General features: G+C 41.4%; 1 protein-coding gene and 2 pseudogenes across 1 annotated transcript in view; 1 reads left to right on the top strand and 2 right to left on the bottom strand.

Annotated features, from left to right (window-relative positions):
- Positions 1–3544: 3544 nt before the first annotated feature.
- LOC121023104 (polyadenylate-binding protein 4-like) lies at positions 3545–6048 on the bottom strand (annotated as a pseudogene).
- Positions 6049–6449: 401 nt separating this feature from the next.
- On the bottom strand, positions 6450–7458 carry LOC121023121 (polyadenylate-binding protein 4-like; annotated as a pseudogene).
- Positions 7459–8075: 617 nt separating this feature from the next.
- LOC121023103 (elongation factor 1-alpha 1-like) overlaps positions 8076–26732 on the top strand; it is a 32154-nt gene continuing 13497 nt past the window's right edge. Inside the window, 2 exon segments of the mRNA XM_040464796.1 lie at positions 8076–8368; positions 8468–8590. Of these exon segments, the coding sequence (XP_040320730.1) occupies positions 8076–8368; positions 8468–8590 (416 nt within the window).

Here is a 26732-nt window from a genome sequence, read left to right as displayed (position 1 = left end):
GTATACTGGAAAGTTGTCCTTCAGAAAACAATTACGAAAACTGGACAAAAATACATGCATAGAACCATACATATATGCTTATAAGCTCTTCATGTAACTCAGTGGGGAAAGGATGTTTTCAACAAATGCAGTTGGAACAAATTGACAAGGAAAAGATCAAACAACACATACAAAAACTAACTTGAAAAGGAATTTAGACCAAAACTTAAGAGCTAAACTTGGTGAACATCTAGAACAGTGCTATCCAATACATTATAATCTGAGCCACATATGTAATTTTAAGTTTTCAATTTGCCACATTTTAAGAAGTAAAAAGTAATGAATAAAATTAATTTTAATAATATTTTATTTAACCCAATACATCTAAAATGTTATATAGTTTTAGCATATAATCTATATAAAAGATTATAGATCAACTATTTTATATTCTTTTGATTACACTTAACATTTTTTGAAAGTATTGTTTTGAGTCTACAGGGGTTAGAAATTCTTTAGTGTTACATCCTACTTTCCTCCAGATCCAGAGATTCTAGGATTTGCTGAACCTATCAGAATTGCTTACACATCAAACTGGATGCAGGAGAAAATGAGTGCAGAGACAGAGCTGAGGGTAGGATCTACTTCAGCTTCTTCCCTCGTCTCCCATCTTTCCTCCACTCACAGGCCCTGAATTCCCCTCCAGGCTCAAGGGTTTCATGAATCGCCAGTAAGGGGTAGGCAGGAACAGATCATGAGGTCATGAGATATGCAAACCCAGATCCCCACAATTCCTCTACAGGAAGTTCTTCCTGAAATCCATTCACTCCCATTCCTGCTGCAGCCTCAATGCTTTCCTCAGTAGAGTCCCAGGTCTGTGCAGAGGTGATCTAGAATACTCTTCTTTCCAATAAACAGAGCGATCACTCCCTAGGCCCCCCAGGACTTAGCTCAAATGTCACTTCTCAGAAAAGCCTACCTTGAAGATAATATTTAAAATTGCAAACAGCTTCCTCATATAACCTAACTTGTTCTTTATCTCTAAATCAATCTTTACTTACTGACACCTCTATAATTGACATCAGTTACTTTATTTATTGGCCATATATTCCATCTGAATGTAAGCTCCATGACAGAAGGAATTGTTCCTATTTTGGTTGATGTATCCCAACTTCCTAGAATAGTGGCTAACACATGGTAGATGTTAAATAAATAATGACCGAATAAATCTAGAAACTGCAACTCCTTAAAACTGAGTCTGTCGTGAATGGATAAAGAAATTGTGGTTTATATATACAATGGAATACTACTTGGCAATGAGAAAGAATGAAATACGGCCTTTTGTAGCAACACAGATGGAACTGGAGAGTGTTATGCTAAGTGAGATAAGTTATACAGAGAAAGACAGATACCATATATTTTCACTTTTATGTGGATCCTGAGAAACTTAACAGAAGACCATGGGGGAGGAGAAGGGGAAACAAAAAGTTAGAGAGGGAGGAAGCCAAACCATAAGAGACTGTTAAAAACTGATAATAAACTGAGGGTTGATGGGGGGTTGGAGAGAGGGAAAAGTGAGTGATGGGCATTGAGGGGGGCACCTGTTGGGATGAACACTGGGTGTTGTATGGAAACCAATTTGACAACAAATTTCATATTTAAAAAAATTAAGTCTGTCGCAGGAGGAGTATTTTCCTAGTATGTGATTTTGAAGTCATCTGGGGGATGGAGGGTGGGTAGGGAGATGAGGCTACTTACTACCCTCCCAGAACTCATTACCCCTCTCTACCCTAGATACAGCTACACATGCATGAGTCCCAGATGAAGTTCTTACCAGCCTCTTGGGCCAGGTCCAGGGGTTCTTAAACAACAAAATCAAAGCCATAAGACCATTGGCGCCTCTATGCTTAGCTGCAGTATGTGGGGCCCTGTGGACCCTCCCCTAGCCATGACCCCCAAATCGCTGGTTAGTTTGCAGAAACAGACATTAGATTTGGATTTAGAACTGCAAGACCTTCAATTTCAGAAATTGGTTGTGGCAGGGAGGAAAGCCTGAGGTGGTAGAGACAGTAGATTCATGTCTGCTTAGGTCCATGAAAAGGAAAAGAGGCAGATCCTGAACTCTCCTGTTGGAGAAGGGCTGCTATCCAGACTATGAGAGTGGGTGGTCTGACATGGGAGGTGGGTTCACCCTTGGTGTCCAGGGGAATGGTAGTGGGATGCCTGGGCCCTAAAGTTCTGAACAGTCACAGAGGGACTTCCCTGGGATCTTGGGGTGGATATTTGGTGAATGCCCCACTCAGTCTCATTGTGGATCTCTTTGTAACTGAATTTAGTCTGCAGCTCCTATGCCATGTCCTGCCCTCAGCCCTGCCATACTAGGCATGGAGAAAATCACCTGGTTGATTCCTAGCAATGCCTTCATTTCTGGAAGTATCAGCCAAACAAGTGTCAGGGACTAGAGAGTCCAAAGTCTCATTCCAGGAGTCTGAGGAATTGAGGACTGGGGTACCCTCTATGTGGGATCCATCATGGACCTGGGACCCAGCTAATACAGCCTACAGACCTTCTTCTGCCCTGAAGGCTGTTCACAGTCGTTCAGCAAGGAGGAAACATCTATGTGATTGTGGAATTTGGGAAACACTTCACACCCTGAACTTGGCACAGGATGGGGCTCCTCCATGCTTACAAAGCTCTGTGCACTTGTTGGAAGCCTAGGGTGGCTCTGGGGAAGTCCTGGCTGAGCAGGTCAAGGGGGGAGCCCAGGGCTTCTGTCCTCAGCTCTGTGCCACACGGGGGCGCTGCCGCTCTCCGATTCTGCATTGCCGCGGGGAAGGACTGGTGTTTGTCGAGTCCGGCTGAGGGGGCTAACCTGGAGCCTGGGCAACAAATGCGCGGCGGGGGCGGGGAGCTCGATGAAGAAGCAGCCTTCTGGGCACCCCTGGACTCCACAGGGCTCTGGCTGGGGGTGGGACAGGGATCGTAGAGGAGCGCTCTGCAGCCTTGCCCTGCCTCTGAAGTTTCCATATATTCTCCCACAACCCTTCTCTACTGCCCTGCAGTAGCAACACACAGGTAAATGGAAAAATAGATGTTTTCTTCTCCCTATCCTTTTCCTGGGTGTCCTTTTTTAAAATAAACCTTTTATTTTAGAATAGTTTTAGATTTACAGAGAAGTTGCAAAGATAATAAAGAATTTCCATACATCCCACATTTATTTCCCCTATTTTTAACCTATTACCATGGTACATTTTTCATACCTAACGAAGCAATACTGATACATTATTAACTAAATGGCATTCTTTATTTGGATTTCATTAGCTTTTCCCTAGTGTCCTTTTTCCTTTCCTGGATTCTTTTTTTTTTTTTTTTTTTTTTTTTCTCCTTTAAGTTTGTTTGTTGTTTGTTTTTAGTAATCTCTACACCTAACTTGGAGCTGGAACTCAACCCAGAGATCAAGAGTTCCATGTTCTTCTGACTGAGCCAGCCAGGCACCCCTCCTTTCCTGGATTCTATCATTTGGTCCCTTTCATGTCTCCTTAGCTTCCTCTGACTATGACAGTTTCTCAGATTTTCCTGGTTTGTTTTTTTGTTTTGTTTTGTTTTATAACCTTGACATTTTTAAGGAGTACTGGTGAGGTATACAGTAGAATCTCTCTCGAGTTCAGTTGAAGTTTTGATCACAGGGTATATGGGTTTGGGGACAGGTGAAGTGCCATTCTCACAACATATCAAAGACACATAATACCAACTTGATTTATCACTGTTTCCTGTGACAACTGAAACAAAGTACCACACATTCATTGGCTTAAAACAACAGAAAATTATTCTATCACAGTTTTGGAAGCCTGAATTCTGAGATCAAAGTGTCAACAAGACTGTCCTCTCTCTGGATGCTCTGGATGCTCCATTCCTTGTGTCTTCTAGCTTCTGGCAGCTGCCCAGCACTCCTGGGCATTCTTTGGCTTGAGACTGCACTACTCAGATCTCCGCCTCCTTCTTCATATCACCTTCCTTATGTTTCTTCTGTGTCTGTTACAAGGCCATTTGTCTTTGAATATAATGTCCACCTGAAGAATCCAGGACAATCTCCTCATCTCAAGATCTTTAACTTAAATATGGCAAAATAACTTAAAAATGGCAAAGACCATTTTTCCAAAGAATTTGCCATTCACAGATTCTGGGGATTAAGGCATAGACGTGTCTTTTGGGGTTCACTCTTCATCTCACTTTACCAGGCCAGTGTTTCCCAGGTTTCTATGCTATAAAGTTACTTTTTACTTGTCTCTTTCCATACCACACCCTGGAAATAAGTCATTATGGGCAAGGAATTATGGTCCACTTTCTTCAGGGCAGAGTATCCACATAAATTATTTTGAATTCTTCTGTATGGGAGATTTATCTATCCTTTCCATTGGGTCATTTATATCACTGTGGACTCATGGATATTTATTTTATACTTTGGCCTATAATTTAATATTTCTTTATTTTGTTTGTAAAATTGTTCTGGTTTTGACCATTGGGAGTTCTTCCTGCTGTCTCCTGAGTCCCCATGTGTTTTTTTTTTTTTTTCGTTTTTTTTTAAGATTTTTTTTATTTTTAAGGAATCTCTGCACACAGTGTGGGGTTTGACCTCACAATACCAAGACCAAGAGTTGCATGCTCCACCAACTGAGCCAGGTGCCCCACCCCACCATGATTTTATTTTTTGAGCACTTATTACATTCTGGCATTACATCTATATGGAGATTTTTTTCTTTATTGAGAAATTTGGGTACATCAAATAAAACCAATTCCTGGGGGAAAAAAATAAAACCCACAATGGGGGGGGGGTGCAGGGCAGAAAGTCGGGGCCATAGCAGAACCCAGAGAATATCTTCCTTTAAGTGAAAATTTCTAGGTACTTCATAATTGACCTTTTGATATAAAATGACCTATTGAATTTCCAATTTTCTGTTTTTACTGTTGAGGTCCGTAGAACAAACTAGGAAATCTTCAAACCTTGAGCCTTCAAACCTTTCATGAAGGATTATTTGGCTTTTGAATCAGTTTTTCCTTGTCTAAGAGGTAGAACCAGCAACAGCACCCACCTTCTGGGCAGCTTGTTTCTTGGCATGATAAGGTTGTAGAACCACCACGGCTTCATCCACCTTGAAGCAGAGAGACTTGGGGGACTCCCGCTTGTGCAGCAGCTCAAAGCTGTCAACCTTCAGCAGCATTCCTACAATCTTTCCAGCCAAGTTTGAATGCACTGTTTGGATGAGTGGGAACAAACATTATCTCAGCATGTGCTTCTGTTCCCGGGGAGCAGGGAGGAGGGGGAGTGTGCAGTCAGCATGGAAGCAGTCAGGGGTTCCTACTCCTGCACATGGGCCATAGGCTGGGGTCCCTGCAGAGGCTGGATGGCAGGATTAGGGCTACAGACACTGGAGGTGTATTTGTAAGGTGCAGCAGCCCAAGGAGCAGCAGCAACAGCAGTACAAGGTGCTGAGATCTGCACAGTTACAGGAACACCTTCAGACTGGCAGCAGTCAGCCCTTACTGGGTGGCACCAGCCCCACCAAGGGGTCTGGGCACTCAGACCCCAGGGGTCACAAAAGGCCAGAGCATTACCAGTTGTAGCCAAATGGTGAAGAGCTGGACAAGGTCCAGCCTGGCAGATAGCACTTGGCATTCCTTGGAAGCCTTGAGGTCTCCCACCTTGTTGCCAGCATGAATTAAACCTCATCTGTGCTGATATGGGGTGTAGAGTACGGAGGTCTTCTCTGAGCCTGTTGGAAATGCTGGCACAAAGTAACCATGAGCTGCAGGCTGAAACTGATTTAAGATGGCATTGGCGGGAAGAGCTCTCATTCCAACCACCTGCTGCATATACAGATTGGTCAGGTGAGCCTCTTCCCTCTGACTTCCTCTGGGAAGCCACATAACAGTGGCTTGGAGCCCAGGGTGCATCCATTCATCTCATTGACTACTTTGGTTGCCTCTTTAGGAAATAAGCAAAGCCAAACCCTCCAGCATTACCTTAGCACTGGTGATTGATCCAAAAGGAGAAAACTCTTGGGGCACCTGGGCGGCTCAGTTGGTTAAGCATCTGACTCTTGACTTTGACTTAGGTCATGATGTCACGGTTGGTGAGTTCAACCCCCTCCCTTCCTCCTGTTGAGCTTTATGCTGACAGCACAAAGCCTGCTTGGGATTCTGTCTTCCTCTCTCTGCCCCTCCTCTGCTTGTTCTCTCTCTCAAAATAAATAAAAATAAACTTTTTTTTTACTATTATTATGTTTTATTATATCCTTGTCCCCAAATCCTAACAAGATAATAGCATTTTTATTCTTTTTTAAATTAATAATTAATTTTTAAATTTACATCCAAGTTAGCATATAGTGCAACAATAATTTCAGGAGTAGATTCCTTAACACCCCTTACCCATTTAGCCCGTCCCACCTCCCACAACCCTTCCAGTAATCCTCTGTTCTCCATATTTAAGAGTCTCTTATGTTTTGTCCCCCTCCCTGTTTTTATATAAGAAAAATAAACTTTAAAAAGAGGATAAAACTCTTCTTAATTTCTCGTAATCAGTGGTGTCATCCAAGTTATTAATGTAGAGATTTACCCCCTGATATCGACTAATTCTCTCATTTGAGCTTTTCAAATGTCTGTTTTAACTCAGCCTGCCATTCCACTTTCTTCTGTGCACAGCTTACAAAAATGATTTTCCCACTGATTTATTATCCATTCATTTTTTTGATAGCCTTATTGGCATCCTCGTCTTTTTTGTAACTCACAAGGCCAAACTCTTCATTTCTCACTAGGATCACTCATCATCTTGATATGTAGGATCTTACCAAACTGCCTAACTACTCTTTCAGGCTATCATTATCAACCTCTTCCCCAAAGTTTTTGATATAAACATTGGTGAATTCCTTGGCTTTGGCTCCAAGCTCGGCTTCCCGATTTTTTCACAACTTGAATCTGCCCACAAACACTTTGCTGTCATTGAAGAACATGCCGTTCATCTTCTCGATGGCCTTGTCAGCAGCCTCTTGGGTCTTGAAATGGGCAAATTCATAACCCTTAAAGCTGTTCTCCTCACACACCACCTTTCAAAACAGAATGTTTCCGAAAGCAGAAAAAGTATCATAAAATGCCTTTTTATGTATAGATTTGTCCAGGTACTTAATGAAGATGTTTCCCACCCCAGGTTTCTTCAGAGAAGAATCCCTCTGAGACCACATGATGTGAATTGGCTTTCCCTTAATCACATCAAAGTTCAGGGTGTCTGCCTTGGCATCAGCAGGCCACTGGAAGTTGACATAGGCATAACCCAGAGAGCGGCTGGTAGTCATGTATCCAAAGACCTGGATGGACAGCTCAGGCCCCGCAGGACTGAACTCTTCATAGAGCATGGCCTCAGTGATGTCCAAATGCAGGTCACCCATGGAACAGGGAGGCTGTGGGGTACCTACCTGCTAGCCTCAGTGTTCATCTCCCCCACCCCCACCACCCCAAGCCCCGTGGGGAAAACTTTGAGGGACCACACTGGACAAGGAGGGCTCTTCTCAGAGATGTGGCTACCCAGTGACAGATGGCAAAGTGAAGCTAAGAGACACTGGGTTAGGCTCAGGGAGACAGAGGACTGGAAAGAGGAGTTCAGAGATAGCTCACGGGAGAGTGACAAGCCAAGACAAAAGGCTCTCAAAAACAATATAGCCCTCTCTGGGAGTTTGTAATTTGCAGGCTGTCCTGGTCTAAAGTTCCAAATTTTAGGGGTGCCTGGGTGGCTGAGTCAGTTAAGCGTGGGACTTCAGCTCAGATCATGATCCTGTGGTTAGTGAGTTTGAGCCCAGCATCAGGCTCTGTGTTGACATCTTAGAGCCTGGAGCCTACTTCCAATTCTGTTTCCCTCTCTCTCTGTCTCTACCCGGCTCACACTCTGTCTCTCTCTCAAAAATAAATAAACATTAATAATAATAAAGCTCCAATTTCAAAAACAGAAAAAATAACGTATTAAAACAGAGACTCTTCTCCAAATTATAAAAATTCTTAAAGAGGCCACCAAATGGTTCTCACGGTGGCCTGGGCGGGGGCTGGGGGAGGGCATGCGTTTCTCTAAGCTTTGGCAGTTTAAGATTACAGCAGCCAGGGGAAGAGGGGGAAACCAAATATTGGTTGGAGCTAACTGGAGAGCACGCAGCCGCCTCCCACTGGGGGCCCAGCAGAAAAACGCAGGGCAGACATTTGGAGCGCCAGAGGGGCGGCCACGAGGCGTGACCGGACTGCCAGAGCAGAGGCGCGTGGGCCTGGGTAGGCTGGCTGCTCACCACTCTGACCCACCGACCGGGACCGACAGACGCCAAGGTGTGGCTGCAGCGGCTGGGACAGGCGGGAAGAGGCAAAATGACTTCCCGCGGGTTTTCGGAGGAGATTGACTTTTCCCTCTCTCTCCTTTTCTAAGATTTTAAAGCGTTTTCTTTTTCTGTTTTTATTTCAGGTTGCTGGGCCCGAAAGCCGCGGGTGCCGCTGGGATGGAGAGAGGCAGCCATTTGAGCCACCGCTCCCCTTACACCCTCCCGCCTAAGGCGCGGCTGATGTCAAAGGGCGCCATGAAACCTGGGCGCAGTCTTGCCTGCCCACTCGGCCTATACATACATGTTTCTATCCGTATAGCCTCACCCTTTGTTTATCTGTATCCTTCCATAACAAGAAACTTGGCTCGCACAGTCCACCAATTCTTTTAGTGTCAATCCCAGCATACGTTTACAATCATTTCAGAATTGTTAACCTGTGCTTATTTATGTACAGTTCCTTTCGTCTTCAGTCATACAGTTTCATGTAATATATATATGTCCATGTAATATATATACACACATGCACATATATATATATTAGAGAGAGAGAGAATAAGGAGAGGGGCAGAGAAAGGGGAGACAGAGAATCCTAAGCAGCCTCTGTGCTGACAGCAGTGAGCCTGATGAAGGGCTTGAACTCAGACCCTGAGATCATGACCTGAGCTAAAGTCAGAAGTCAATAAACCATCCAGGTGCCCCTGTTTTATGGTTTTGATACATGAATAGGTTTGTGTATCCATCCCTACAGAACCATACTGGATAGCTTCATGGTCCTAAAATCTCTGTGCTCCAACTAGTCAACCCTACCCTTTGCAAACCCTAGGTAGTCACTGATCTTCCCTGCCCCCCCCCCAAGTTTTGCTTTATCTAGAATATCACATAAATGGAATCCTACAACATATAACCTTCTCATACTACTTTCACTTAGCAAAATGCACTTAAGATTCATCCATGTTGTGACATGGATTGATAGCTTATCCCTTTTGATCACTTAATAGTTTTTCATGGTACAGATATATACCACAGTTTGTTTTGTCCATTCATCTACTGTTTCTAGTTTTTGGTGATCATGAATAAAGCTGCTATAAACATCCACCTGCAGATTTTTTGTAAATATAAACTTTCAGACTAGGAGTAGAATTGCTGGGTCATATGGAAAGTCTATGTTGCTTTTTTTTTTTTTAATGTTTATTTTTGAGACAGCACAAGCAGGGGAGGGGCAGAGAGAGAGGGAAAAGGAGAATTCCAGGCAGGCTCCAATACTGCCAATGCAGAGCCCGCCGTGGGGCTCAAACTCACGAACTATGAGATCATGACCTGAGCTGAAACCAAGAGTCAGATGCTCAACTGACTGAATCATCCAGGCACCCCTACATTGCTGTTTATAAACAAAACAAAGCAAAACAAAACAAAATAAAAAAACTTCCAGGGGCGCCTTGGTTACTCAGTCCATTTAGCATCTGACTCTTGATCTCAGCTCAGGTTATGATCTCACAGGTTTGTGAGTTCCAGCCCCAAATTGGGCTCTGTGCAGATATCAACGACCCTGCTTAGGATTCTGTCTCTCCTTCTCTCTGCCCCTCCCCTGCTCATGCTTGCTCTCTCTGAAAATAAATAAACTTAAAAAAAATTCCAAACTGTCTTCCAAAATGTTTGTACCATATTTTACATTACTACCAGTAATGAATGAGCATTCATGCTGCTCCACATGCTTTCCAGCAATAGGTACCACCAGTTTTTTTTGTTTTTTTTTTTTTTAGTTTTGCCATTTTAATTTTTTTAAGTTTATTCATTTTGAGAGAGAGGGCATACATGCATGCACATGCATGAATGGAGGAGGGGCAGAGAGAGAGAAAGAAAGAGAACGAGGAAGAGAATTCCAAGAAGGCTCCCCAGTGTCTGAGGTTTAACTGACTGAGCCATCCAGGTTCCCCTAGTTTTGTCACTTTAATAGGTGTGTGTGGTATCGCATTATTGTTGAACATCATTTCATGTACTTATTCACCATCTGTATACTTCTTTGCGAGGTGTCTTCAGATCTTTTGCCCATTTTTTAATTAGGTTGTTTTCTTATTGTTGAGCTTTAGGGGTTGTTTATATATTCTGGATACAAGTACTTTTTCACTTATGTGATTTGCAGATATGTTCTCCAAAGCTATGTGGCTTCAGCTCTTTTATTTGCTTAAGAATATACATTAGCACATAGATTTAGTTTTCTGGGAAGAGAAGTAAGAAATTGCTAACTGTGGTAGTTTCTGGGTAGATGACCTGGGTGGCTGGAGAATGTCATGCGATGTATGAACAGTGTGACATATGTATTTCTTACATATCTTTTGTAATTTCCTTGTGTGTGTGCAAGAATTATCTTTTCAAAAAATAAACATTAAAATCCCATGCACTTGTAAAACACTTAACAAATTATGTGTTAAAACACAGGTTCTGATTTTGTACTCTAGGACCAGTGATCTTTATCCTGAACCATCTTGCCTTTGATTTTTCATTTATGAAAAAGGTGGACTATCATATGGAAAAATTGCCCACTGAAAACAGCTAAAAATGCAATGCAAAACACAAAAACCATCTTCTTAAAATCATCACAGTACTGACAAGAAAGCAGCAAATGACCAAGCCCCCAAAAGAAGAGAAAGATGCTACTTGACCTCTATAAGGAACTGGGTCACAGGAGATGAAGGAAAAACTAAGTTCCTTTTCCTGGAACCCAGGCATGGGGGCCCAGCACTTCCAGCTCTTCATTGTCACTCCTAATGGACTCAGGTGATGAGGACCTACTGGGAATCACAGTCCTCTGATTAGTGAGCCCACTCTGTCTCCTATCGACTAGATTCTTCAATATCATTGGAAATAGGATGTACACACTTAATAAAAGATTCAAAAGCACAATGGAGAAGCCAGGGGGTATCTTGAGAGGGTTTATTGCCTCCACCACCATGATCTCTATCAGCTTTCCCCTACGCTACCCCAAATAAGCAAAACTTTCTAAGTAAATAGCACAAGCTTTCTCAGCAAATGCAACTTCAAGACAACTCTCTTAGCCACACTCTGTTCCAGCCAGATTGCTGCTCCAAAGCCCTTCTTATATAGAAATTCTAGGAACACCTACACATACACAGGAAGTTTCTTCCCTGGTTGCTGCCAGTAATATTGGCTCACGAGGGATGAGGAATGAGGGGGAAATGGATTTTGGGGTAAGACTGGTCTGAATTTGAATGTGGCCTTTAATACTTCTGTAAGATTTAGGCAAATCACTTATCATTACTAAGCTTACTTGATCTATAAACTGAGAGTAATAATCCCCCAATTTATAAGGTTGTTGGGATGTGGAAGGTTGGAATTCCTTGCCCTTTTCACCCCTTATACACCTCCCCTCACTCACTGGGGGTGAGGCTTTCTCTGCAATCAGTGCTGTGTTGTGAGTGACAATCCACACCAGCTTGAAAGAGGATAATTTTTCTTGAAGGTGTCTACTGTGAGGAACATGGAGACCTAGGAAAATGGAAATTGCTGCTTGTGAGCAAGCATTAAATGAAGCAGCAGAATAAAGCTGGAAAGTTGAAGATGTGAGTAAACAAGGAACGAAGGGTGGAGAGTCAGGGAGAGGGGACACCTGGGTGCCCATTTGAGATGTATCCAGTGCTCTCTGATAGTTAATGGGAGAGAAGAGTACAGAGATATATAGTCTGTCATCTGCACTGTTTTCCTGATAAGCCAAATGCCCCTAACTCTGAATGGGGACTCTAGTTGGAAACACACATATTATACAACCCCCCCAACACACACACACACGTACACATACACATACACATACACATACACATACACACACTCTCTCTCTAGATACAGATTAATGAAGAAAATGCTCTCGTGGGGATTCTCAATGGAATTCATATCACTTGTGTGATCTAAAATGGGAATGCACTGAGAGAGATGCACCCAGATGGTGGAGCAGCATGGAAGTTTTCTACTTCTCTCATCCCTGAAATGCAGCCAAATCAATACCAAACCATCTTGCACACCTAGAAAATTGATCTGAGGATTAACACAACAATCTGCATAACTTGAGCCACAGAACTCAGTAGATACACAGCACAAAAGGTAAACTAGGGGAGAGAGAAGCTGGGAAGGGTAGGGAGCTGCTTTTTCTTGCAGAGAGAGGACAGAGACGGGGGCAGAGTACAGGAAAAGCACTCCCCCTGAAAGCAGCTGAAGAGAAAGAGAAAGAGTGGAAACACCCATAAGGGACTGACCAAGAAATGGAGAAAGGAGAAAGGAGAAAGGAAATGGTTTAAATAGCACTAGGACTCTATAAACAGGGGAGTGCAGAGTCTGAAACTCCATAGCTTGATTCCTGGTGGAGCTCTGGTGGGAAAGACAAACCCCCAGGAGCAGATAGCAAGGTCTGAGGGGTCCTCAGGCCACACTGGGAGAGACAGTTCCCCTGCTGAGAGGACATTTGGTAGAGGCTATGTGGCCTCCCTATAGGCAAAGGCCCCAGTGGACCCCAGAGAACAGTCACATTTGCTGGTGTTGGAACAAGGACATTAGAGGGTGGCGAAGCCTCATGCCAGATGTGTGTTGTGATTTACCATAATCCCTGAAATGCTGCTGCTACTTAATCATGGGAACATTCCTCGGGGGTGGGCTGGCACCCAGCCATTGCTTGCTGAGACCCTCCTCCAGAGGGTTGGAGCAGGTCAAAGCTGCAGGGCCATCAGAAGTGAGGGGTTTGGAGACACAGCCCCATCTGAGATAAAATTCAGGAGGGAGGTGCCACCTGGCGGGCTGATGGCTTGGTTGTGGACAGTGTAAAAGTGGGGAGTGGATGGAAGCCAGAGACAAAGGAGGGATGCTTGACTGCCAGTCAATGAGAGGACAGAGTTCTGATGCTAAAGACTGGGTAGCTGGGAAACACCATTTTCAGCTTTTCTGGGCAGGCACATACACATGTACAGATGCCACAACAATCCACCCCACTAAGCTAAGAAGCTCCATCTAGTGGAGTATAGAGCCATTACACCAAGCCCCATCCAACTGCACCACCCATGCTCTAAAGGAACACAAGTCTCTCTGCCTGCTTAGTTTACAGACTATAAAGTGCTTCATAGTTTGACTTCTGGGGGAAACTGGATGTAATTTCAATCTTATTAATTCTGTTCACTGGTATTTTTTTCCTTTTCTTATTCTTAAATACAGAAAGAGAAAAAAATATTTTTATTTTCTGCTTTTATAAAAAATATTTCTCTTTAATATTTTTCTACTATATTTTTAATTTCTTGTAAATTTCTTTATTCTATTTTACTTTCATCATTTCATTTTATCCTATTTTATTGTATTCATTTTTTAAGTTTTCAAACGTTTTCTTACCTTTTTTTTACTTTTTTCCTTTTTTTTCTTTCCTGTTTTTCTCTGTTATACCAAGTTCTTTCAACAACCAGAGCAGAACACATCTAGGATCTAGCATCAGTTAGTTGTTTTTAATTTTAATTTTAATTTTAATTTTATTAATTCTTTTTCTTCCTCCAAAATGATGAAATTCACCCCCAAAAAAGAACAGAAATAAATGACAGCCAGGGACTTAATCAACACACATAAAAGCAAGATGTCTGAACCAGAATTTAGAATCATGATAATAAGAATACTAGCTGGGGTTGAAAAAAAGCATAGGATCCCTTTCTGCAGAGATAAAGGAAGTAAAATCTAGTCAGGATGAAATTAAAAATGTTATAACTGACATGCAATCTCAAGTGGATGCTATGGCAGCAAGGATGGATGAAGCAGAGAAGCGAATCAACGATATAGAGGACAAACTTATGGAGAATAATGAAGCAGAAAAAAGAAGAAAATTAAGGCAAAAGAGCATGATATAAGAATTAGATAACTCAGTGACTCATTAAAAATGAATAACATGAAACATAGAGGTCTCAGAAGATGAAGAGAGAGAAAAAGGGGTAGAAAGTTTATGTCAACAAATCAGAGTGGAAAACTTTCCTAACCTGGAGAAACAGACATCAAAATCCAGGAAACTCAGAGAACTCCCATTAGTTTCAACAAAAACTGCCCATCAACATGGCATATCATAGTCAAGTTCACAAAATACACAGACAAGGAAAGAATCATGAAAGCAGCAAGGGAAAAAGAAGTCCTTAACTTACAAGGGAAGACAGATTAGGTTTGCAGCAAACCTATCTGCAGAAACATGGCAGGCAAGAAAGGAGTGGCAGGATATATTCAAAGGGCTGAATGGGGAAAATATGCAGTCAGAATTCTTTATCCAGGAAGGATGTCATTCAAAATGTAAGGAGAGATAGAGTCTCCCAGACAAACAAAAACTAAAGGAGTTTGTGACCATTAAAGAAATTTTAAGGGGGAGTCTCTGAGGGGAGAAAAGACAAAACAAAACAAAACAAAACAAAACAAAACAAAACAAAACAGTAACAGACCAGAAAGGACCAGAGAACACCACCAGAAACTCCAACTCTATAGGCAACACAATGGCAATAAATTCATATCTTTCGGTACTCACTCTAAATGTCAATGGACTAAACACTTCAATCAAAAGACGTAGGGTAACAGAATGGATAAGAAAATAAGATCCATCTATATGCTGTTTACAAGAGACCCATTTTAGACCTAAAGACACCTTCAGATAGAAAGTAAGGGGATGGAGAACCATCTACCATGCTAATGGTTGCCAAAAGAAAGCCAAAGTAACCATACTTATATCATACAATCTAGAATTTAAAATAAAGACTGTAACAAGAGATGAAGAAGGGCATTATATCCTAATTAAGGGGTTTTCCACCAAGAAGACCTAACAATTGTAAACCTTTATGCCCCCAACATAGAAAACCCAAATATATAAATCAATGAATCACAAATATAAAGAAACTCATTGATAATACCATAATAGTAGGGGACTTCAACATCCTACTTACAACAATGGACAGATCATCTAGGCAGAAAATCAACAAGGAAACAAAGGCTTTGAATGACACACTGGACTACATAGACTTAACAGATATATTCAAAATATTTCATCCTAAAGCAGCAGAATACACATTCTTCTAGAGTGCACATGGAATATTCTCCAGAATAGATCACATACTGGGCCACAATTCAGCCCTCAACAAGTACAAAAATATCAAGATCATATCTTGCATGTATTTTCAGACCACAACGCTATGAGAGTTGAAATCAACCAGATGAAAAAAAATTGGAAATACAACAAATACTTGGAGACTAAAGAATATCCTACTAAAGAATAAATGGGCTAATCGAGAAGTTAAAGAGGAAATTAAAAAGTACAGGGAAGCCAATGAAAATGATAACATCACAGCCAAAAACCTATGGGACGCAGCAAAGGTGGCCATGAGAGGGAAGTATATAGAATCCAGGCCTTTCTAAAGAAGAAAGAAAGGTCTCAGATACACAACCTTAACTTACACCTTAAAGAGCTGGAAAAAGAACAGTAAATAAAACCTAAAACCAGCAGAATGCAGGAAATAATAAAGATTACAACAAAAATCAATGCTATCAAACAAAAAACAAAACAAAACAGTAGAACAGATCAATAAAACCAAGAGTTGGTTCTTTGAAAGAATTAACAAAATTGATAAACCCCTAGCCAGTTTGATCAAAAAGAAAAAGAAAAGGGCCCCCAAAAATAAAATCAAGAATGAAAGAGGAGAGATCACAACCAACACTGCAGAACTACAAACAATAACGAGAGACTATTATCAGCAATTATATGCCAATAAATTGGGCGATCTGGAAGAAATGGGAAAATTCCAAGAAACATATAAACTACCAAAACCGAAACAAGAATAGAAAACTTGAACAGACCCATAACCAGTAAAGAAATCGAATTAGTAATTAAAAATCTCCAAAAAACAAGAGTCCAGGGCCAGATGGATTTTCAGGGGAATTCTACCAAACATTTAAAGAAGAGTTAACACCTAGACTTTTGAAGCTGTTCCAAAAAATAGAAATGGAAGGAAAACTTCCAAACTCATTCTATGAAGCCAGCATTGCCTTGATTCCAAAACCAAAGACTCCACTAAAAAAGGGAACTACAGACCAATTTCCCTGATGAATACAGATGCAACAATTCTCAACAAGATACTAGCCCACTGGATCCAGCAATACATTAAAAGAATTCACCACGACCAAGTGGGATTTATACTTGGGATGCAGGGCTGGTTCAATATCTGCAAAACAATCAATGTGATACATCACATCAATAAAAGAAAGGACAATAACCACATGGTCCTCTCAATAGATGCAGAAAAAGCATTTGACGAAATACAGCACCCTTTCTTGATAAAAACCCTCAAGAAAGTAGGAATAGAAGGATCATATCTCAAGATCATAAAAGCCATATATGAAAGGCCTACCACTAATATCATCATCAGTGGGGGAAAACTGAGAGCTTTCCCCCTAAAGTCAGGAACATGACAGGAATGTCCACTCTCACCACTGTTATTCAACATAGTAGTGAAAGTCCTAGCCTCGGCAGTCAGAAAACACAAAGGAATAAAATGTATCCAAATTGGCAAGGAAGAAGTCAAACTTTCACCCTTCGCATATGACATGATACTCCATATGGAAAACCCAAAAGATTACACCAAAAAACTGCTAGAACTGATCCATGAATTCAGCAAAATCACAGGATTTAAAATCAATGTGCAGAAACCAGTTGCATTTCTATATACCAATAATAAAGAAAAAGAAAGAGAAGTCAAGGAATCAATCCCTTTTACAATAGCACCAAAACCCATAAAATACTTAAGGAATAAACCTAACCAAAAAGGTGAAAAATCTATACACGGAAAACTATAGAAAGTTTATGAAAAAAATTGAAGAAGACACACACAAAAAAATAGAAAAATATTCCATGCACCTGGATTGAAAGAATAAATATTGTTAAAATGTCAATACTACCCAAAGCAATCTATACATTCGATGCAATCTCTATCAAAATAACACCAGCATTCTTCACAGAGCTAGAACAAACAATCCTAAAATTTGCATGGAACCACAGAAGATCCCAAAAAGCCAAAGCAACCCTAAAAAAATTTAAAAAAAAACAAACCCTAAGCTGGAGCACAACAATCCTGGACTTCAAGGTTTATTACAAAGCTGTAATCATCAAGACAGTATGGTACTGGCACAAAAACAGACACATAGGTCAATGGAACAGAATGGAGAACCCAGAAATGTACCCACAAATGTATGGCAAACTAATCTTTGAAAGAATACCCAATGGAATAAAGACAGTCTTTTCAGCAAGTGGTGTTGGAAAAACTGTACAGGGCATGCAGAATGAACCTGGACCACTTTCTTATGTCACACACAAAAATAAACTCAAAATGGATGAAAGACCTAACTGCAATACAGGAAGAAAATCCTAGAGGAGAAAGTAGGCAAAAACCTCTTTGACCTTGGCCACACCAGCTTCTTAACACGTAAGGCAAGGGAAACAAAAGCAAAAACAAACTATTGGGACCTCATCAAGATAAAGACTTCTGCATGGTGAAGGAAATGATCAGCAAAACTAAAAGGCAACCAACAGAATGGGAGAAGATATTTGCAAATGACATATCAGAAAAATTGTTAGTATCCAAAATTTATAAATTTAGTATTCAAAATTTATCAAACTCAACACCCAAAAAAACAAATAACCTAGTGAAGAAATGGGAAGAAGACACGAACAGACACTTCTCCAAAGAAGACATCCAGATGGCTAACAGACACATGAAAACATGCTCAACATCACTCATCATCAGGGAAATACAAGTCAAAACCACAATGGGATATCGCCTCACACCCATCAAAAAGGCAAAAATTAACAACTCAGGAAATTACAGATGTTAGAGAGGATGCAGAGATAGGGGAATTCTCTTGCACAGCTGGTGGGAGTACAAACTGGTGTAGCTACTCTAGAACTACCTTACATCCCAGCAATACACTACTAGGTATTTATCCAAGGGATACAGGTATGCTGTTTCGAAGGGGCACATGCACCCCAATGTTTATAGCAGTGCTATCGACAATAACCAATGTATGGAAAAAGCCCAAATGTCCATAGACAGATGAATGAATGGATAAAGGAGATGTGGTGTGTATATATACAATGGAGTATTACTTGGCAACCAAAAAGAATGAAATCTTGCCATTTGCAACAATGTGGAATGGAACTAGAGGGTATTATGCCAAGCAAAATTAGTCAGTCAAAGACAAATATATGACTTCACTCATATGAGGAATTTAAGATACAAAATAGATGAACATAATGGAAGGGAAGCAAAATAATATAAAAACAGGGAGGGGGACAAAGCATAAGAGACTCAAATATAGAGAACAAACTGAAGGTTGCTGGAGGGCTTGTGGGTGGGAGAATGGGCGAATCAGATGAATCAGATGAATCACTGGAATCAACTTCTGAAACCATTACAGCACTATATGCTAACTAACTTGGATGTAAATTTAAAAACAAAAGTATTTTTAAAGATACATAAAATTAAAATAATAATAATAATAATAATAATAATAATAATAAAAGGGGAATGCACTGGGGCACCTGGGTGACTCAGTCAGTTAAGTGGACGACTTCAACTCAGTTTATGATCTCATGGTTCATGGATTCAAGCCCCATGTTGGGCTCTGTGCTGACAGCTCAGAGCCTAGAGCCTGCTTCAAATTCTCTGTTTCCCTCTCTCTCTCTTCCCCTCCCCGACTCGTACTGCCTCTCTGTCTCTCAAAAATAAATAAATTTTTTTTCAATGTTTTTATTTATTTTTGGGACAGAGAGAGACAGAGCATGAACGGGGGACGGGCAGAGAGGGAGGGAGACACAGAATCGGAAACAGGTTCCAGGCTCTGAGCCATCAGCCCAGAGCCTGACGCGGGGCTCGAACTCACGGACCGCGAGATCGTGACCTGGCTGAAGTCGGACGCTTAACCGACTGCGCCACCCAGGCACCCCAATAAATGTTTTTAAAAAATAAAATGGGAATGCACTGATGCTCTAAGTCCATCTAGCCTCATAGGGCATAGGCTGGGCTTATATATAAGAGTGATATGGGATCATGAACATGAAACACTTAGTGCAGGCCTTGGAATGTGAAAATGAGCAATAACTGTGGCCATTCTCTATAAAAATAAAATACAGTTGACCCCTGAACAAGGTGGGGTGAGGGGCCCCAACCTCTGCTCAGTCAAAAATCTGCCTGTAACTTCTGACTCCCCCAAAACATAGCTACTAATAGCCTACTGTTGTCTGAAAGTCTTATATATACATAAATGGTGAAGTAACACATATTTTGTATATTCTATGTATCATAGTATATTCTTTTTTTCTTTTTCTTTTTTATTTGGGGGAGAGCGCAAGCGGGGAATAGGCAGAGAGAGGGGGACAGAGCATCCCAAGTAGGCTCTGTGCTGACTGACAGCAGTGAGCCCAATGTGGGGCTCAAACTGATGAACAGCAAGATCATCACCTAAGCCGAAGTCGGTTGCTTGACCGACTGAGCCACCTGGGTGCCCCTATATGTATCATAGTATATTCTTAAAATAAAATAATCTAGAGAAAATAAAATGTTACTAAGAAAATCATAAGGAAGAGAAAATACATTTATAGTACTGTACTGTATTTATCCAAAAAAATCTACATATAAGTAGACCTGTATAGGTCAAACCCATGTTGTTGAAGAGTCAACTGTACTCCAGACATAAAGAGCCTGAGTCTCGGAATCAGATAGACTTGGACTCATATCCTAGGGCTGCTCTGACAAGCCATGACATAGGGCAGAGCTACTTAAAGCTCCGTAGGGCTCAGTTCCCTGTCCGTAAATAATCTGAGAATTAAACAGGTGAGCAATAGTGTTTGTAATGTATTTAACACAATTTCTGGTACTACAGTCAGTGGTAATATGCTGCTGCTTCTGCTACTGTGTGCTGCTGACCACAATGATGACTTTCTTCTCTACATCATCTCCTCTAATGGAGGTTTCTGGAGTACATGCCTGACCCCAAAGCACCCTGTCACTCTGTGGGAGCGTGTTTGGAGTAAAACAGGCTTTTGAGTCCCTCTTAGATCACAGCTGATGTGTGCAGTGGATATGGTATTACTTTTATTCCCTTCAGTCATTTTCTGTCCTCTCTCAAATTTCTAAATGTATTTTTCTATTCATCTCCTTTCCTTCTGAAAATTTTAAATATAGATTTTTTTCTGATTATAATACATATTCACTGAATATAAATTATAAAATGTTAAAAGTATAAATGACAAAGTAAAAATGATTGAAATCTTCTCACCAGAAAGATCTCGTTGCATTTTATTCTATTATAGATTCTCCTGCTACTTGAACTCTCTCTAAGGTGGTGAGCACACAGCTCAGGGGCCCCAGTTCTGCTCTCTCCAGATGCCATTTCCCCAGTCAGCTCACTGTCATCCCTCCTGAGAGGGCTGCTTCTCACTTTCTCCTCCCTTCTCAGTCTCCTCCACCCCCTTCCTGCTCCCACCCACCCTGAGGTGATGAGCATTTTTTTTTTTCAGTCAGAAAAGGACTCAGAGGGGCGCCTGGGTGGCGCAGTCGGTTAGGCGTCCGACTTCAGCCAGGTCACGATCTCGCGGTCCGTGAGTTCGAGCCCCGCGTCAGGCTCTGGGCTGATGGCTCAGAGCCTGGAGCCTGTTTCCGATTCTGTGTCTCCCTCTCTCTCTGCCCCTCCCCCGTTCATGCTCTGTCTCTCTCTGTCCCAAAAATAAATAAACGTTGAAAAAAAAATTTAAAAAAAAAAAAAAAGAAAAGGACTCAGAATGGGGTGCCTGGCTGGCTCAGCTCATGTGACTCTTGAACTCCAAGTTGAGTTGTGAGCTGGAGCCCCACATTGGTGTAGAGATTACTTAAATAAATAAACTTTTAAAAAAAGAATTAAAAAATAACGGTACCATCTCCCCCCAGAAATACCCCCTCACATCTGCATGTGTGCCCTCACCTTCCCAACAGTGTTGGTGGAGGGTCCCCTCCTGTCTAAGGCTGTCCCTCAGTTTGGGCACACATTGACCCCTCACTTACCTGCATCATCCATTTCCCCCTCTCTACTGGCTCATCCACCCTTCATACAAACATGCTGTAATTCTTCCCTTTTAAAAAAGTTAAATGAAACTACATAAATCAAAACAAAACCCTCCCATAAAAATCCAGCACTCTATCCCATCTCTCCTTCCAACCATTGTCCAATCTCATTGGCACTCATAGAACAATTCCTGAGTCCAGTCTCTCACATACCCAGATGTTTTTTTTTATTTTTGCCAAATGGATACATATTTTAAAAAATCAAATACTTTTATAAGGCTTCTTATCAAGATAGATGTCCCCAATCTTCCATGTCCCCCCATTTTCTGAACCTCAGAGGCAACCTACATTACTTTTTACCTGATTCTCTTGTTATTACTTCTATGCTACTAAAGAGCATGCATTTTATTTTTATTTTTTTCATTTTGAGAGACAGAGCAGGAGTGGGGGAGGAACAGAGACAGAGGGAGACACAGAATCTGAAGCACGCTCCAGACCCTGAGCTGTCAGCACAGATCCCGACGCGGGGCTCGAACCCACAAACTGTGAGATCGTGACCTAAAGTGAAGTCTGAAGTTGGACGCTCAACCGACTGAGCCACCCAGGTGCCCTTGAGCATGCATTTTAAATAGCTCTCCTGGGAAGGAGTTAAGATGGCAGAGAAGTAGAGGGACCCTGGGCTTCCCATGTCCCTCAAACACAGCTGTATTGAGGTCAGATTACTTGGAACACTCAGAAAATTGATCTGAGCAGCAGAAGGATTTCCACAGTTGGAGGGAGACGGCTTGGCAGGAGGGAGGTGCGCGGAGTTGAGGGAGAGAAAGCGGTGGACAAAAAATCAGATACTTAACAGACTGAGCCACCCAGGCGCCCCTCCCCTGGGTTTTAAACATTAATAATGGGAGCACAGATCTACCACCTGCTGAGGCTTTCTTGTTTCAACAAGAAAAAGTCAGGAACTATAGTGCTGCTAAGTCTTGAGGATTACACCCTTCAATTGGGGCCCATCTGCTGATAGGACATCAGACATATAGGATGGAAGAGTGTTTGGGTGTGAGGCAAGGAAATAATTGACTGAATGGACTAGATTCCATGACCTGAGGGTGTAAGCAAATTAGCACAACCAAGAAATGAGGGCTCAACAAAGGGATCTCCAAAGAATGAGGTCATGAGTGACTTTCTCTGCTACATAAAAGGTTCATGGAGGGGGGGTTCACACAAGGACTGGAAATTCAGCATTCTGACTGTGCCCTATGGTCTCCATTGGGCACCCAAGACATGTAAAAGGATAGAGACCAGCCCTGGAGGGTCATAGCCCAGGGAAGCTTCCTCTATAAGCAGAATATCCCTCCCCATAATCACCCCAGTTGTTTGCTTGCACCTGTAACCTTTACAAATAACAAGTCTTGAATCACTAACCTCGCCAAACTCAAGGTTTAAAATATTTAGAAAGATCCAGAGGAGGGAAAGAAGGGTTGGGTTGGGGCTAAAGCAGTGGGTCACAATGGCTACTTCCGCTGGCCCAATCCTTCTTCAACCCAAGGTGTTAGGCCATTCTCTCACTTTGGGGAAGGCAGATCAAGGGACACCTTGATTCTAAAAGGGAGAGCTGATAGGTAGGGATGCCTTCATAGTCACCTCTTTAATAGGTACAGACTCCTACAGGAATCATGAGATGGGAAACAAACCTTTCTCCACGGGGACTCCTCTGGAATGTGTCCTAAAAATCTGGGAAAGATTTGATCCACAAATCCTCAAAAAAAAAAAAAAGTGCATGAAGTTTTTTTTGCTCCCAGGCTTGGCTTCAGTATAGCCTGGAGGAGGGAGAATCCTGGCCTCCTGAGGGAAGTAGTCAGTACAATACTATCTTACAATTATATCTATATTGTAAAAGAGAGGATAAATGGTCAGAAGTTCCTTATGTGCAAGTCTTCTTTGTTTTACAGGCCCACGCAGACTTATGTAAGACCTGTAAGTGAGGTGTCAGCCTCCCAGCCCCTTCAAGAGATCCAGAAGGGCCAGTACTTGCAGACTCGCCCCCTGAGGCCTCTTCTCAGGAAAAGCCACCTACTAGACTTTCATGTCCTTCTTATCCAGGATTCCCAGGGATGAGAAATTTTCCCCCTGAAAAGAAGGCACATTCATTGACTGAAGTACCTCATGGTGAATTTCGCCCTTCGAAGGTCCATATTCTATTTTCCTTGCAAGATTTTAGACAAATAAAAAAGGATCTGGGCAAATTTGCAGACACCCTTAATCAATATATAGAAGTGCTCCACATGAAAAGATGCTCAACATTACTCATCATCAGGGAAATACAAATCAAAACCACACTGAGATACCACCTCACACTGGTCAGAGTGGCTAAAATTAACAACTCAGGAAGCAAAAGACACTGGTGAGGATGCGGAGAAACGGGAACTCTCTTGCACTGTTGGTGGGAATGCAAACTCGTGCAGCCACTCTGGAAAACAATGTGGAGATTGCTCAAAAAATTAAAAATAGAACTACCCTATGACCCAGCAATAGCACTACTAGAAATTTATCCAAAGGAAACAGGAGTGCTGATTCATAGGGGCACACGTACCCCAGTGTATATAGGACCACTTTCAACAGTAGCCAAATTATAGGAAGAGCTAAAATATCCATCAACCAATGAATGGATAAAGAAGATGTGGTTTATATATAGAATGGAATACTACTTGGAAATGAGAAAGAATGAAATCATGCCATTTGCAGCAACGTGGATGGAACTGGAAGGTATGCTGAGTGAAATAAGTCAGAGAAAGATATCATATGTTTTCACTCATGTGGATCTTGAGAAACTTAACAGAAGACCATGGGGGAAGGGAAGGGGAAAAAGTAGTTACAAACAGAGAGGGAGGGAGGCAAACCATAAGAGACTCTTAAATACAGAGAAACAAACTGAGGGTTGATGGGAGAGTGGGGGAGAGGGGAAAATGGGTGATGGGCATTGAGGAGGGCACTTGTTAGGATGAGCACTGGGGGTTGTATGTAAGCGATGAAGCACGAAAATCTACCCCAAAAACCAAGAGCACACTTTACAAACTGTATGTGAGCCAATTTGACAATAAATTATATATATATATATATATATATATATATATATATATACACACACTCTGTATTTAAACTAATTTAAGTTTGTTGGTTTGATTAAGATAGACACGTCTTTAGAGTTATCAACATTAAATACATGAAACTTTTTCTACCTAGGTTTACTGAAGGTCAGATAAGCTCATAAATATCTCTGTTGCAGTTTGTCAGCAAAAGATGCTTAAAATGATGGTTAATTTTGTCTGTCTTAAAGTTTTCATGGGTAATTGTTAAGATACCTTTCAGGGTCTTTGGAAACCTGAAACTTGAAGGTTTTGCTTAGATGATAAACTGGATTGAATTCATTACATATTTAGGCCTTTTCCAAATTGGGTGAAATGCTGAAGCAGTGCTTACTAAACATAGCTTTGTGCTTTTGGCTTATTGCAGAAAAACTAAGATATTTAAATCTGTTTTAAAAAGATGGTTTGTGCTTAATTGATTCATAAGTTTGCCATCTAAAAAATTCTGGTGTAACAGTTCACAATTGATTACTACTTAGTTTTCACTGGAGACTAAGGTTTCTAAGAGTTAAAATTCTGCCAAATGTAATTAAGACTGGTGGAAATAAGGAAAGCAACTCTAGGGGCGCCTGGGTGGCTCAGTTAAGTGCCTGACTTCACCTCAGGTCATGATCTCGTGGTTCACGAGTTCAAGCCCCACACTGGGATCTGTGCTGACAGCTCAGAGCCTGGAGCCTGCTTCAGATTCTGTCTCTGTCTCTCTCTGCCCCTTCCCCATTCATGCTCTCTCTCAAATATAAATAAAACATTTAAAAATTTTTTTAACGAAAGCAATTCTATACACAGTAAAGCAGGAGATATATAAGAAGTATCTAAGAAATGAGAATACATTTTTGTTGAGGGTAAAAGAAAGTAATTTTGTCCTAAATGAGACTGGTTGGAGAAAAAGGGCTTAGGTCAAAATCTAAAGCAAAAGAGGGGCGCCTGAGTGGCTCAGTTAAGCATCGGACTTCAGCTCAGGTCATAATCTCGTTCATTTGTGGATTCGAGCCCTGCATGGAGCTTTCTGTTGTCAGCACAGAGCCTGCTTCAGATCCTCTGCCCCCCATGCCCCTCCCCCACATGCATGAGTGCACTGCCTGTCAAAAATAAATATTAAAAATAAATAAATAATACAGGCAACACTCTAATTATGGAAGATATTTTTTATACTTAATTGCAGTAGGGACTCATTCTCAGTCAAAGCAATAGTCATGACTTCACATGGAACCAATAAATAGGGATTGTTTTTCATAAAATGAAGACTGGCAATAAAGTTGTCCATTCGATTGCAAATATTTGGTTATAAGGTATAGCCACTGATACTCTTTCATGTTTAAAAATAAATAAATAAATAAAAAATAAATAGGGGCACTTGGGTGGCTCAGTCAGTTAAGTGTCTGACTTTGGCTCAGGGCATGATCTCGCAGTTTGTGAGTTTAAACCCCAGGTCAAGCTCTATGCTGACAGCTTAGAGCTTGGAGCTTGCTTTAGATTCTGTGTCTCTCTGCCCCTCCCCCACTCACATTCTGTGTGTCTCTCCCTCTCAAAAATAAACATTAAAATTTTTTTAATAAATAAATAAATAATAAAAGCAAAAAAAAGTTGTAGAAGGCTTGTAAAGGGAAAGCTTTAAGAAAAATTTTAGTTGGAATGATATAATGTTTTTGTTAAATCAGACTCTTAATAAAACAGAAAAACATGGAGTTCTGGCAGTAGCTGAGAGATATGGGGATGAACAACTTCTTAATTATCATGGGACTAGAGGTCCTATAGGCAACTTCCAGTTTCCTAATGGGGCTCAGTCCCAACAAGTCTGAATGAGGTTAGCCTAGTGTATCACCACCATTTCCAAGCCTGTATTTTAAAAGGATTAAGCCCTTAAATTATACAAAATTAGCCACTATTTTACAAACACAGAGTAAGAGCCCAGTGGCCTTCCTGGAGAGGTTGAAGGAGGCTCTCATTAAATATATGGTTATCTTGGGACACCTGGGTGGCTCAGTCAGCTAGGTGTCCAACTCTTGATTTTGGCTCAGATTCATGAGTTCTGAGCTCTGCATCAGGCTCTGAACTGACAGCATGAAGCCTGCTTGGGATTCTTTGTCTCCTCTCTCTCTCTCTCTCTTTGCCCCTCTCGGACTTGTGCTCTCTCTCTCTCTCTCAAAAATATATAAACTTTAAAAATATAGCTA

Source organism: Herpailurus yagouaroundi, unplaced genomic scaffold (assembly GCF_014898765.1).
Source record: "Herpailurus yagouaroundi ecotype Mexico unplaced genomic scaffold, PumYag 511, whole genome shotgun sequence".
In the NCBI taxonomy this organism is placed as follows: domain Eukaryota; kingdom Metazoa; phylum Chordata; class Mammalia; order Carnivora; family Felidae; genus Herpailurus; species Herpailurus yagouaroundi.
This window is presented reverse-complemented; position numbering and strand designations above follow the sequence as displayed.